The sequence below is a fragment of the Eublepharis macularius genome, chromosome 3, assembly GCF_028583425.1.
Source record: "Eublepharis macularius isolate TG4126 chromosome 3, MPM_Emac_v1.0, whole genome shotgun sequence".
Lineage (NCBI taxonomy): Eukaryota > Metazoa > Chordata > Lepidosauria > Squamata > Eublepharidae > Eublepharis > Eublepharis macularius.
In genome coordinates, this window is record NC_072792.1 from 98,569,519 (window position 1) to 98,585,324 (window position 15,806).

At 40.3% G+C, this 15,806-nt stretch overlaps 1 protein-coding gene across 4 annotated transcripts in view; it reads right to left on the reverse strand.

Annotated features, from left to right (window-relative positions):
- Nucleotides 1–3,033: 3,033 nt before the first annotated feature.
- The window catches only part of IL10RB (interleukin 10 receptor subunit beta), a 41,264-nt gene continuing 28,491 nt past the window's right edge, over nucleotides 3,034–15,806 (reverse strand). The window contains exons 5-7 of one of the 4 annotated variants that reach the window (XM_054973355.1): nucleotides 10,699–10,849; nucleotides 9,875–10,017; nucleotides 3,034–6,424 (exon numbers count right to left, since the gene is read on the reverse strand). In XM_054973355.1, coding sequence (XP_054829330.1) covers nucleotides 6,392–6,424; nucleotides 9,875–10,017; nucleotides 10,699–10,849 — 327 coding nt within the window. In that variant the 3' untranslated portion in view covers nucleotides 3,034–6,391. The other 3 variants (XM_054973356.1, XM_054973353.1, XM_054973354.1) reach the window with 3 other exon arrangements.

Here is a 15,806-nt window from a genome sequence, read left to right on the forward strand (position 1 = left end):
ACTGTGGGAACCACAACAATGTCAACTTTTATGCATTTATGAAAGCCTATGAGGTGGCTGTGAAGGCAACAAAAGGAATACTTTGCGTTTATGAAAGCCTATGAGGTGGCTGTGAAGGCAACAAAGAAGGAATACTTTGCCGCCTCCACAGCATCTGCCAGCGTATGCCCGGTAAAATTATTCCAGGTAGTTCGGTCCTTGGTTTCCCTATTGCATGACTGATTTTAAGTTGTATTTTAATCAATGTTGTACCTCGCCCTGAGCCCGCTTGTGGGGATGGCGATTTTAAAATTAAATACATAAATAAATAAATAAATAACTTCAATCAACAAAAGAATGAAAGCAACACACACACACAGCCCCACCCACCTCCATGAAAGCAGAATGAACTCAAAGCAGCATATGTGCGCGCACACACACACAGCCCCCACACCCGCACAAAAATAAAGCAGAATGAACTCAAAGCAGCACGCACAGCTCCAACCCCCCATGAAAAGAAAGCAGCCCCACCCCACCATCCCCGAATGAAAATACAACAGAATGAACTCAAAGCAGCGCACACAGACACAGAAACCCCTTGTTATGACCCCTTTCTCTTGGGTAGATTTTGCCTTTTATCTTTACCTTACACCGTCTGGGTAGATTGATGACACCAGGAATTTTATATTCCGAGATATTTTATTTAAATTTTCCCTTTAGTAATGTGCCCAAGCATCAGGCTCCTTTGTGGTTCTATGTGGCCTGGAGGATAGGAATGGGATATTGCAATGACAGATACTCTGGGATTTAACAAAAACAAAGTAAACTTTTATTTTTTTAAGAAGTGTCTCGGTTTCATATTATTTCTAAAACTTGATGGTTTCAAACAGTAGTTCTCAATTCTTGAAGTTACTTTCTTAAATCCAGTCACACAGATCTTTTCTAAGGCTTCACACAGTTTGCCTGCTTTCCTTGACTGAATGTCTTTTCACAAACACACAGTTCAGGCTTCCACACAGGTTTTATTTATCTGAAAAATACTTAAAAAGCTCAGGCAGCACACAGCTAGCCTGCTTTCTCCTGACTCAATATTTCTCTCAGAACTGCTTAAAATTACTCAGGCTGCACACAACTTGCCTGCTTTCTCCGGACTCAATATTTTTCACAGAACTGCTTAAAATTACTTAGGCAACACACAGCTAGCCTCTCTTTCCCTGACTGAATGTTCTTTCACAAACATACTCAGTTCAGGTTTCCATACGGGTTATATTTCTCTCAGAAATACTTAAGCATGCTCAGGCAGCACACAGCTAGCCTGCTTTCTCCTGACTGAATGTCCTTTCTCCACTTTCAGTCTAAAACTGCATTCACTCTGCCCACACTCTCAGTCATCAACCAATCATATCACTCACTCATCCCTCTCTTTCACTCCCACTCTTGACCTATATCACACCAAGCATTTAAAGACACATGCACACATTTACTTCAAATCATTACACCCCTGAATGAAATGAAAGCAGAATGAACTCAAAGCAGCTGAACCTCCTCTGGAGAGCCGCCCCAGCAGCAGTGCTTGCTTGCTCACTCGCTCTCACTCTCTCTCTTTCACTCACTTACTAATGAAAAGAAAGCAGAATAAACTCAAAGCAGCTTAACCTCCTCTGCAGATCCCGTGCTGGACACCAGCTCTCTCTCTCTCTCGCTTTCACAGAGGAATGAAAGAAAGCAGAATGAACTCAAAGAAGCTTAGCCTCCTCTGCAGAGCCCGCACTGGGCACCAGCTTGCTCTCTCTCTCTCTCTCTCTCTCTCTCTCTCACAGAGGAATAAAAAGAAAGCAGAATGAACTCAATGCTGCTTAGCCTCCTCTGCGGAGCCTGTGTCGGGCCCCAGCTCGCTCTCTTGCTCTCTCTCACAGAGGAATGAAAAGCAGAATGAACTCAATGCAGCTTAACCTCTTCTGCAGAGCCTGCACCAGGGCCAGCTTGCTTGCTCTCTCTCTCTCTCTCTCTCTCACACACACACACACACACACTCACTCACTCACTCACAGAGGAATGAAAAAAAAACAGAATGAACTCAAAGCAGCTTTTCCTCCTCTGCAGAGCCGGTGCGGGGCCTCAGCTCACTCTTTCCCTCACTCACAGAGGAATGGGAAAAAAGCAGAATGAACTCAAAGCAGCTAAATCTCCTCTGCAGAGCCTGTGCCAGGCCCCAGCTCTCTCTCTCTCTCTCTCTCTCTCTCTCTCTCTCACACACACACACACACGCACGCACACCACACAGAGAAGAATGAAAAGAAAGCAGAAATAAATCAAAGCAACTTATGCTCTTCTGCAGAGCCCGCGGGGCTGAAGAAGGAAGGAATCACGTGGGCAGATTCCAGAGCTACCAGAGCAGTGTTCTGGGGCCTTCCCCCTGAAAAAAAGCCCTTATATCACACAATACAAGAGGTAAATTTTGTTTTAGTGTTTTCCCAAAGAATATTTCTAGAGCATAGTGGTTGCCAACACTATTTTTTCCCCCTTCCCCCTTTTCTCTTTTAGATAAACCATCGAGAGCATTTCTATATTGGTTTCTGAACGTCTGGGTGTGTTTGATTATAAATATTGTACGATTGACCACTGAGGAGCCTTTGGGCCAAAACGTGTATGCTCTGTCTTTGTGTTGGTCATTCAACTGTATCATCATCTGTGTGCGGAGAACGTTTTAGTAATTTTTAGTATATGCATGTAGCCTGCCATTCAGGCCTTATGTTTTAAACTTGTTTTTAACCTATATTTTGTGCACATCCATAATAAATACCTTCTTGGAATATATTTTATATTTCAGCTTTCTTCACCGTCCAGCTTTCACATCCATACATAGTAATGGGGAATACCATAGTTTGGATTATCTTGATCTTGGTTCCCAGAGAGATATGTTTTTTTTTTAAATAAAATTTTATTAGTGAGTGGAAAAACAAAAGAAAATTTTCCAAATTTAACACAAATAATCCCATTTTTCCCCTTGCTCTGTCCCCCACCCTTTTCCTCCCCCCTCCCTATTGACTTCCAACAGCTTTCCAATCCTTAACCCTTCTTATTACTTAAATCTATTTCATTTATATTTTCCTACCAACTTTAAATCATAATCTCTCTTATTCTAAGCACATTCTTATTTTTTACATAACCTCTATCAAACCTACTATCAATATAGTATATCTCATATCAATATAGCATACCAATATAATATGATATATAGCACATTCTTATTCTTTTACATAGCCTCTATCAAACCTACTATCAATATAGTATATCTCATATCAATATAACATACCAATATAATATAATATATAGTAGGGATCGCCCTATCTCTTACTTTAAACTTATTCTATTTCTTTTCTTTTAAGCATATACTCCATCAAATACACTATCAATATAGTATATATCACAATAATATATTATATATGTTGTATGCTATGCCACCAATGTAGCACAGCACACAACACCACATAGCACAACCACATATTATGTTATAATGTAGAATCTGATCCACTAACCCGTTATTTTATGTTATATATCATATATAGTATACCTCATTGAGATATCTGTTTACCCCTTCTCGTTATCCCATATACTCAATGTAAAATCCCCTTAAATATTATATTAGCTTAGATTATAATTACATTCCCCCTAAATGGTAAGAATTCTCTTCTCATTGCAACATTGTTCTTTAAAAATTTTCAAACTGCCACAGTTCTCCTTTTACATCCCACTTTTTTTCCAAAAATTGTTTCAGTTTCCCCCAGTCAACAATATATTGTCCTAGGTCAAGATCTTTGAGTTTCCTTGTCATTTTGTCCATTTCTGTCATGTACAGCAATTTGTAAATCCAGTCTTCTACAGTCGGTATTTCTTGTGTCTTCCATTTCTGCGCATACAAAAGTCTTGCCGCTGCTGTCATGTAAAATAACAATGTTCTGTGCTGCATTGGAACTGCCTCCATTCCCAAGTTCAGTAGCAACAATTCTGGGTTCTTATTTATTTGTATTTATAAAATCTCATTTATTACTTCAATTATTTCTCCCCAGTACTGTTTAGCTACTTCACATGTCCACCATGTGGACATATGTAAATGGGACAAGCTCTCATGGCATGAAAGATACAATTTGATAAAATCCTTTATACTGCCCAAGTTATTATTCCTATTTAGATCACTCCCTATACTTATTCCCATCAAATTATTAAAACAATGTCAGGCAATATTAAACCAATTTCTATGGCAACATAAACACCCAAGAATAGCCTTTAAAATAATTTTAAAAAAGAAATCACAAGGTAGATATAGTTACCCTGATTTAGAACTATACAACGCAGCTGCTAGGATAATTAATGTAACACATACTGTATAGTGCAAGACAAAGAACAAACTGACTGGATTAAAGCCTTAAATATTCAACAATATACTACCACAACACAAGATTTAATTTGGATGACTCCAAAACACAGACCCACAGAAATTAAACATAACCCATTCTTGACAGCGATCTTAAAAATATGGGCTAAATATAAAAATAAACTAATACCAAAAATCTCTCGCTTTTCAACTATCACTTCACAAAAAGGCCCATCACTAGGACATGTAATAACTAATTTAGGAGATATAGAACAATTTAAAAATACCCGATTAGTAGACATAGTATCCAAAGCAGGACTATTGGAAAAAAATAAACTAGAAGAAATAGGACAAAAAATACCCTGGTTTCTATATTTTCAATTGATTTATTTTGCAAAGGATACAAAACTGAAGGAAATAACGAACAAACCAAGGACAGAGTTTGAACAAATAATAGAAACTCAAGAATTCACTCATAAAGGCTTAGTTTCTAAAATGTATGGCTTATTAATAAATAATACAGAAATATCAAGCTTTGCTGTTCGCCAAAAATGGCAACAAGACTGATATCTCAGATAAGGAATGGGAACAAGTTTGGACTTCAAAACTGTTTAGCTCACAAGTCATTAATAATAATCTTCAATCATACAAAATTATTAACTTTTGGTATTTGATCCCACATAAATGATCCAAAATATATTTTAGGAAACCACCTTTATGCTGGAAACAGTGTGGGGAAAGTGGGCGATTATACACACTGCTGGTGGAAATGCCAATATGTAACAGAGAACTGGAACAAAATTTTAAGCCAGATAGAGCTAATAACATCATGTAAGATACCTCTAAACCCAGAAATTATTTTCCTCAATATTTGGAAAGAGCAAAACATACCATCTATTAGAAAGAATCTAATAACAACATTCTTTTTTGCAGCCAAAACCTCACTAGCACTATACTGGAAATCAAAAACAATACCTACAATTAACACATGGTGCAATAAAATTTGGGATCTCCTCCTAATGGAAAAAATAACTGAAAAGTTGTATTTACAAACCAACCCTGCAGGTACCTCTAATTTTTATGCTAAATGGGAACCTTTCTTAAGACTTTTTATCTCAAAATGATTTGTTACTAACGAAATTACCATATCAAGAAGTCATGGATATGGAAATGTGGGGATTATGGTAAATATATTTTGTAAAAAAAAAGTTGAGATTATAATTGTTATATAGACACACCATGTATTTTTATGTTTAAATGTAGTTTAATAACTATTTGCATAGATAAGGACATAATTGTATTAAGAACTGACTGAAATTTAGTAATGTTTCACAATGCTCTGTAAATTATAAATTGTTAATAATAAAAATTTTAAATTAAAAAAAAGTTTATGCTCCAACTACAGATTATGAGGAAGAAATTGAAGATTTTTACGCAAGTGTCCAAGAAGAAATTGATCATACACCTAAACAAGATATGCTGATAATCCTAGGTGACTGGAATGCCAGTATAAAGCTGTTGTAACATGTCAAAATACATTACAGTAAGTGGAACGGAACTTCCCCTCTGGTGAAACATCTAAAAAGTTAAACAGGAAGTGAAATCAATACTGTTAAGGTCTAATAGTGCCATCCTAAGCAGAGTGAAGTCCTTCTAAGACCACTGACTTCAATGATCTTAGAAGGGTGTCACTCTGATTAGGACTGCTCTATATAGTAGGTAATCTTATGATCAGTGAGAACAGTCATAGCAAGCTCGAGGCATTACTTCAATCACAAGATGGGAAGAGAAAGTGTACCTAGTTAGAACTTAGTTTGGCTCATTTAGTAAATAGAGATCTGATGTTTCATGGCCATATACATGGCAAAATTTTCATCCTAAAAGGTCTAAAATCTGAGCTCTTCTATCAAATTTAGTTGTAAGCAAATTAATGCCAGATTGTCCACAATCTTCAGAAAAATTGCCAGCAAAGTGAAGTATGTAGCCTCATTATATATAACCCATTTTGTTGTGGTTGCCATTATCAATACTTGCAATTTAACTGCTGAAAGAGGTCCATGTTGGCCAAAACTAAAATCCAAAAAAAGAGAAAAGCCATGTAATAACTTTTTTATTAGGACCAACCCAAAGAACACAAAATAGTGTGCAAGTTTTCAGATTCTCCAGAACTCTTCATCAGGCTGAATATTGCAGAACATTTTAAAAAGGGGTGGGGGAAGCAAATTTTCTGATCTTCAGCATTTTCTTTAAAATGCTGATCAGGAACACAAATTTAAAACAGTGCTGGTGTCAGGTGGCAGTCCTGGCTTCCTGGGAAGAGGAAGTAGAATATTCTCAGTGGGAGGAGTCCATTTTTATACTTCTTCCATCCTGTTTTCTGGTATTCTGCCTGGAGGGGAGGTGGCTGCAGCATGACATCAGGAGTCATGATAACATCAGTGGATGGTGATTGGCTGTGCCCATGTATGCCACTCACAGGGATGTCAGTGGGGTGCTACTCCCTGATTGGTTGGTGTTGCTAAGTTCTCCAGCACACACACACACTATGCTGCCTGGGCCTTGTGGAGGGGTGCTTGTTGTTTCCTACTTTGCAGAATGTCCATAGGGTACCAACCAGTGGTCCCTGTGCTATAATGGGGCCCCTCCAGAGTGGCTACATTGTGGCCAATGCAATCTCATGATTGCTCTGAGTCCCTCATTAATTTCATTACACTGTTATCTCCCCATGAGTTGAAAGGCCATGCTGCTCCTGTTGATCTGTTCTTGCCAGAAATGCAGGGAAATCATCATGAATTGAGTCTAAGCATAAAGACAATTGGGAGGCAAGATCTCAAGTTCACAAATGGGGCTGAACAAACAACAGACAGCTTCAGCACACTTACAAAGACAGAGTTCCAAGGGCAAACGATGCCTGCATGAACATTCAGGATACAAGGCGACAATGTGGCTTGAGCTAGTTTAAGAAACAATTGTTTCAAATGCCAAACAAAGCCACTAGCCAAAACCAGGGGATTTCCCCCTTTCGAGTACTCTTCTCCCCTCATTGGTTCAACAGTCTCATGCCACAGTTGGACAGATTGGTGTAGTGTTTAAGAGCAGCCAGTCTGGTGTAGTGGTTAAGAGCAGCCAGTCTGGTGTAGTGGTTAAGAGCAGTGGGACTCTAATCTGGAGAATCGGGTTTGATTCTCCACTTTTTCGCATGAAGCCAGCTGGGTGACCTTGAGTCAGTTACAGCTCTCTCAGAGCTCTCTCAGCCTCACACACCTCACAAGATAATTGTTGTAGGGATACTAATAACATACGTTATAAATCGCTCTGTGGGTATTAAGTTGCCTTGAAGGGAAGTATTTAATCAAATGTTGTTGTTGTCATTAGGTTGATGACATCAAAAAGGACTTTATAGAATGTGCAAAATGGAATTATTCAAGAGAGCATTTTTATAAAGTGACTAAGATTGTAGTTAATGCCAGTGAAATGGAAGGCAGTCTTCATTGTATAATACTGTGTTTCTTGCATTGCCATCTAATTTTGTAATTCACCTTTATTACATTGTCTGTTACATGTCATATGTTTTAATGTATCATTCTTCAGTCCTGTAACTTCTGCTTTACTGTCTGTATTATATGGTGTTTTTAAAGCAAAGTTATCTAATTTTTTTTATAATTACTGTGGAGTATTTGTGGATTATATTATACTGCTCTTACTGCGCTGCTTTAGTTGTAATCTGCCTTCAGTCTCAGTGAGAAAGGTGGACTAGAAATGAAGTCAGTAAATAAGCAAATTAAAAATTTGCAATAGTGCTAGACGTTTCAACATTACATCTTGCGTCTAAATATGTGAATCATATAAATGCCTCTTTCGTGACCATAACATTTCCTGAAAGCTGGTGTAATGGTAAGCTGTGGCAACATCCTGCTCTAAACTTGTATGTATTGGTACATCAAGGCTTAAGAAGGGTTTTAAATCACTTTTCTAATTCTTGCTGTGATTTGTTTCCTCTGAGTTTTGTCAATTAAACTATTGAGATTGGTTTTTATTTACAGTGTTGCAATCTTGGAATACTGGACAAGGAAGGGGAAGGCTGCTTGCAAGTATGTTTCTGCTATAAAAATAAATAAAATTAATGTTAGGCAGTATAGGTTTAACAGCCCATATAGTATTATTCCTTTTTCTGACATTCTGGGAGATAAAATGAAAAGACAACATCAAAAGCACACTGAAATTTTAAACTATTTTATAGACACTTTTTAAACAAAACATATTTTGGGAACACTTAAAAAAGTAATAGTGATTTAGGTACATGAATATTTTCCAACAGTGAAAATGCATATAGGGAGATGCCAGAGATCAATGTTTGCTTAAGGAAAGTCTCAAGTTTTTAAAAATCTCTGAACGCTATGCGATGTTTACCACTGTGATATATAAACAAGTTTCAAACAAATGTTTTAAAGTTTATATATCACAAATTCTAATACATAGAACACTGTAATTTTTTAATCTTTCCTACAAAAAGGTCTCAATAATTAATATGAACTATTCTGTAGAAAGCAAAACTCAGTTCTAAAAAAAATTTGAAATTTTAGTGTCTTTTATGCCAGTGCAATCTGCTTAATAAATATTTTGGCTACGTTTTGCTGTAAAATAAATGCTTCACTATTATGAAAATAAACCTTTAAAATAGAGAGATGTTATATACAAGCTTCTTAAAGCTGAATAAATAAAACTATATGCAAAATTACATTTTTGAGGTTGGTACTGGGCAAACTATTAACTACAGCACTCTAAAATTCCTTCAGAATGTGGTGCATTGTACCATTCAGTTTGAACAGTGTATGGAAGTGGACAGTCTGAAATTTTTTCAGCCTCAGATATTTCTTTGGAGTTTTGGAACTGCTGCTTTGTATTGTTCAGTTGCTCCTCAGATTCTTCAGTATAATTTTTTGAGTTCTCTGAAACAACAGTTATTTTCTCATAGGAATAATCTTCTCCTTGTGATGCAAGAGACTGTGAACTGTAAAAAGGCTTGCTTAAAAACTGCAAAAAAAAAATTACCATCACTAATAATATGCACCAGTTCTGTGACTATTTACCTTCGTATGCACATCTAATCCTTTGAGCACGCTGCGTAGCTGCTACAGTCACAGAAACATCCTAATCCAAGACTAGAAGATATGTATGATAAACAACAAGCATTAGATTTACCTTTGGTTTACAGAAAATTTACATATTTGGGGAGAGTTGCATGCATTATCTGCCAAAATGTACTCAAGATTTTTTCAAAGGAGCAGTTTGCTTAAAAAAAAAACTTACATAAAGCATAGAGATAAGAAACATCAGATGCTTTCTGTTAACCAAAGGTAGATTTGCAATTTGCTGTTTATATCCTATCATACATATTCTGTGAGGAGTATAAGACAAGAACTGACATTTAGCAGAGGCTACAGCTTGAAGCATATAAGAGGAGATTATAGCTTGGACTATACCTGCCAATGTATATTTGCAAGGTACAAAATAACAAACCTCTTTGAAATGCTGTGGCAAAGAATATGAAGGATGGAAGACATATTTCACCCGCTGGTAAACATATAAAAACATCCAGCAGCAGAGAATAAACACTATCAACCCTGATAGTAGACCAACTGTCAGCTGCAGTGGACTTATACCTGCAAGGAAAAAAAAAAGATGAAAAACTCAATAATTTATTCGCTACTGAATATACATATATATTTTATGTAAGAAGCATATAAATCGTCCAATCAATCGCTATATCATTTTAAATGTTGATTATCATAAGGCCCTGAGTAATAAGAACATTAACATAAGGCCCTGAGTAATAAGAACTGCTATGATATTATCTCTAACTGATTATCTGTGTCAATATCAGAAATAAGGAAACAACATTTGGATAGTTGTGTATCCTTCTGAAAAACTCTAAATATCAGTCATTGCAAGATCTAATAAAAGTGCTTTGTTTTATCTACATAAAAACAAAGACCAGTCTAATATAGGACAATCTATTGCAGCAACAAATCAGGGTCTATATATTTTCTTCTTTAGACCTGAACATTTTGAAATGTTCTCCAAGTCTGGTTGTTTACCAGTAACAAAGCAAACCATTAAAGTATTCAATCTAGGATGCAATCCAGTAATCATTTACTTAGGTGTAATTATTGAACTGTACGATTTCCGTGTATAAGATTGGCATGCATATTTAAAGTGGGTTTTTAGAAGCTTTATTTTTAAAAATAATGATAATGCTCTTTGTTCCAATGAGTAGGAAAAACAAGGGTATAGAATTGTACGAATTTTCTTCATGAATATGCTTTTAATGATTTCAATATTACCATTGCCAGTTGTTGCAGTACAGCACATTTTGCTCCACTCCCCTGTTTTATTTGATTTAGGAAGAAATACTTGAACCTGAATGCAGTATGTTGTCCAGGGATCCAGGTCAGACCGTATTTCTGAATCATACATTATATTCACAATTTTCATCTAGTAGGAAAGAATACAAAACAGAAAAATTGACACATTAGAGTTTTACAGTGCAAACCTAACTTTAGTTTACATATGCTCAAGTTTATTTGTGCAAGCAGACACATGCTAGTTAGAAGATCCAGAGGAGTTAGCCATGTTAGTTTGTAGTCGCAAAACAGTAAAGAGTTCAGTAACACCTTTAAGACTAACCAACTTTATTGTAGCATAAGCTTTCAAGAACCAGAGTTCTTTTTGTCAGATGCACCTGACAAAGAGAACTGTGGTTCTCAAAAACTTATGCTACAATGAAATTGGTTAGTCTTAAAGGGGCTACTGGACTCTTCGCTAGTTGGAAGGGTGCTCTAGTCCTGTGGATCTACACAGGTTAAACAATGGTATGATGGTGTAACAGTACAATAGTATAAAGATAACAGCCATAAAAACTAAATGTCAAATAAAAAATCACTAAAGACAATGCAATTAAACTTATTACTTAGTCTATATACCTTGTTAGAGCAATGGTTTAGTCTGTATGTCTTAACTGAGCAACAAGGAATTATATTTCATAACTTGAGGCAAAACTGGCCACTTATAGCTGCAAGTAAATAAATAGTATATCCGATGTACAGTGAAACAATCACCAGTCTTTAAAGTGCAAGTGCTCAGCAATTCAAGTATATCAGCATAAATATCACAGTCTCATACAATTAGTAAACATATCATAGAAAGTGCCAGTGCCTCTTAGAATCTATATAGAGTATGCAGTAAGTAATTCCACTTAATTCATGACCTATAAGCCACATTCATAAACACAATCATGTTTCAATGTTCTGCCAAAGTTTATGGATATAAAATCAACAAAGAAGGTCCAAAGCTGTTCTGTAAATTCCTTTGGTCTCTCTTGTAACTACACAACGGGCAAGCTGGAGTTATTCTTCCCATTTCAGAGTCGCTTTCTTCAGGGTAGTTAACTTACAACCACTACAAATCACATATTAACAGTCACTCGCAAGGACCCTTCATAACAAAAATTGTTCTTAGATGCATACTCATCAGTAAATATCCTCTTTACTTGAATTAAAATTGCTACAGCTTCTCAGTCCCACACTGGGCAGGGGTGTGCCTGTCCATAAACCTTTCCATTTTTAATGTATTGTGTCTCATCAGCTAAGGGGAACTCTCAATAACCTCTTAAAGATACAGAACACCTAATCGACAAGTCCTACCAGAAGAACCAAGTTTATAAAAAACACGAATAATCAATATTCACATTCAACCCTGATGGCATCGAAGTGTTAAGTTTAAAATTCCAAAAGGATTCCTTCTGCAATAAAAGGATTTGGGTAACATTACGATTATTAGTCTGACAGACAAAAACGTGTATTTTAGATCTGAATCTTTATGTTGTGCCTCCACATAGTGTGCAACCATGGGGGCATCCAATAATTTATGCCTGATTCGAGATTGATGCTCCAATATTCGTTGTTTCACTGGGCACCCAGTGCTGCCCATACAGTTTATTACAGGCACATTTAATTGGGTATATCATGTTTGTCATGTTGCAAGTTGAAAAAGACTCAATGTGTGTTAGATCCAATGCTTGAATTTCATCTTTGCTCATTACTAAGTCTATATTTTCTTGTAAATCAAAGGGGATGCGATTGTCAGGTCCAGTGTATATATGAGCTGTACTGACTCCATTTTCTAATGCTTCTAGTGTTTAAGTGCTTTCCCCACAGGTGCACCAGTTCCCAAGCAGATTTCTCACCGGACGAGATTGTTTTGTCTAACACCGTTCCACCCAGGATTGACCTTGAGAGAGCCCAGCTTCCCAAGACTGAAAGATGTTGTTTTGAGAACTGTGGGGGGAGGCTGGTTCAGCTGGGAACTGTTACTTTGTACCTCATGCTTTGCCCTTCATTGGTAACAATGATCTTGTACCATCCTGAGTCTCTTATTCAGGACAGTGGACTATAATGAACCATTTCTACAGTAAAGTTTCCTTATTCAAACAATGGACTCTTGTTTGCTTGTAAAGGAGAACCTGTGAGAAGGACATTATCTAGCCACAGTCTGACATTTTGTTACCAATCATGTCTCAGTCGGGCCCAGCGGAATCCAAAGCAGTCCCAGGCAGGGATCCTTTGTTTGATCCGTATGCGTCTCCCGACAATCCACAAGTGCAACCCCAAGAACTTCAAACACCTGCACCAGCGGGGAACGGAGCTTCAACTACTACTCCGCCTCTCATCGATTTCTGCAGTGGGGAGGAAAAGCCGACGGCTTCTAAGCCAACGGCCACTACCATCCCCTTGTTCTCGTTACCTACACCTTCGGAGTGGGGACCCCGACCCCGAGAAACGAGAGAGCGTAGGACCAGTGGGGTGCACCAGCGATTACCTATGGACGGGCGTCGAAGCCTAGAGACAGTCCCTGAATTGGACAATAACCAACCATGGCTGTTTTGGAATAGGACGACCGAGCAAACGGAAGGGGACACGTCCCGCCGCAGCGTCCTAAGTTGGGATTATTCGGAACTCGCTCCGTGGTCGGAGCAACCAGAGGTTTCCGAACAAAGTTGGGTGCAGATGCAAAATCGCACCCTGGCTGTGGATTCCGGCATTTCGGCAGTTACGGGACTAGCCAAAGGAATTCTGGCAGCGAGATCGCAAGGCGGTCAGGGAGACCCTCCACCTTGGGGGCCGATCTCCCCGGTGGTAGCAGTCGCAAGGGGCTCCGCAACTAACCAACCGGGCCCCAGTAGAATTCAGTTGCGGGAACCTCGGTTGGTCGATATGGAAGAAAGTCTAGCTCATGCCATACATCTACTCTCATTGATGGTGGCGGGAGAGAGACCATCACCAGAAGAGTTGGCCATCCAAATAGCCACCCTACAAAGCGTAATTTCCAATCCGAAGGAACCGGCTCCGTTGCAGCCGCTGCCCTCGAATAACCCAGGGAAGGAAGATGAAGAGGGGTCCTGCACCACTAGCCAGTGCCCTGAGGAGTCCTCCGAGTCGGAAGAGGAGGGGGAACCCTGCCCTGGAGAGACGGGAGAGACCCCAACGGAAACCCCTAGACCAGACGAGGTTCCGCATTCCGGGGATACTCAATTGGACGTTCCAGGAGGAGGGGGAGATGAACCAACCCGCCCGACAGAGTCGCCGGTGATAACCCCTCCAACGTCCACTACAACGGTCAGGCCGGACCAGTTAGAAGAGCCTCCAGCTCCCCCAAGGGAGGGAACTCCGCACCAAACTCCAGTAATCATCCCCGTACAACAAATCCCAGGGGAGGATCAACCAGTGCAGGTCGTGCCACGAGAACAACCTCCAGGTCCTAGATCAACGACGCCGGGAGGGGCAAGCCCGCGCGGCCCAGCACCCATCCGGCCTTCGCCGCAGCGGCCCCTCCCACTTCGACCACAACTACTACCGCTACAGCAGCCGGTAAGATTGCCACCAACGCAACAGGTATTACCACCTGCCGATCAACCATTACAGCCTATACCACTCCGACCCCATCGACCCGCACCGCCGCGTCCAATCATGGCCCAACCTGTTTGGCCACCTCCAGCCCAACCGTTAGGGCCAGCACAACCGGTGCGGCTGCCGCCCGCTCAACCACTGCCAACACAGCCCGCTCAGCCGGTGATGCCACCACCAGCCCAACCGTTAGGGCCAGCACAACCGGTGCGGCTGCCGCCCGCTCAACCACTGCCAACACAGCCCGCTCAGCCGGTGATGCCACCACCAGCCCAACCGGTAAGGCCCCCTCCGATATACCCCGTCCCGTATCTACCACAGCAACCGGGGGCCCCTGGGCAACCATTACTGCAGCAACCGCCATTGCCCCAACAACCTCCTCCCGCGCCACAGGCGCCACTAACTATTCCGATGGACTATTACCCCGCACCAGCCCCAAGGCAAGACCTTCCAATGAGCTGGGTGAAACTGGAAGCTACTTTTCAAAAATCAAAAGGATTTTTCCTGGTACAAGTAGTGCAGTTCTTCAACCGATGGGGACATCTTTTCGGGAGTGAGGCCAGCCAGATTGAACATCTCGGTTCACGTTTACAAGGCAAAGCGGCAGACTGGTATGTGGGACTATACAATATTGGGGCACCCGAACTCAATACCTTACAAGGGTTGGTGGATGCTATCCGGGCACAATACGAAGATCCCTTAGAAGAAACTAGAGCCCGAACCGAATTGCAAGCTATTAGACAAGGCAGCATGTCGGCAAGAGACTATGTTACAAAGTTCCGACAGCTAGCCGCTAAATGCCCCAGATGTGAAGAATCTACTAAGATAATTCTGTTCAAACAAGGGCTGAACCCGAGACTTCTGGATAGAGCCCTCATGCAAGATAATCCGCCTACTCTGTTGGGATGGATTCAACTCACATGTGAAGTTGAGAATCGCATACTGGAAGTCCGTTTAGTTGAACAACAACAACAAACGGGACAAAAACGCGCCTTAACTTTGCAGAAGGGAGGGCGAGGCGCTGGATACGCTACCCGCAGAGCGAGGGATGCTAGATGGCAACAAGGTTTGTGTTTGCAATGTGGTCAAGCCGGCCACTTCGCGGCACAATGCCCGTACCGGCCTGTGCAAAGACCTCTGCTCCTACTACGGCGTCCAACCCCTGCTCCATTCCCCTCGTTGCAACGCCCAACACCAGCTCCCAGATCGGGTAGAGGCCGCGGCATCTCCCAACGACCTGCCCAAGACAGGGGACTGGAGGCAGAAGAACTTATGGAATTCGACCCAGCTACCCCAAACGTAGAGGGGAATCCGGAAAGCCCCCAGTCGGGAAACGAAATGGATCTGTCGTAAAAGGGCCCAAACGACAGATCCACCCCAAGCCCGTCCCAACCAGGGACCGGCCGCACGGGTCCATATTATTCATGCCAGTGACTTTGCTTAACCCGGAGAGGAAGATGCACATCCGTGTACAAGCACTCATTGACTCA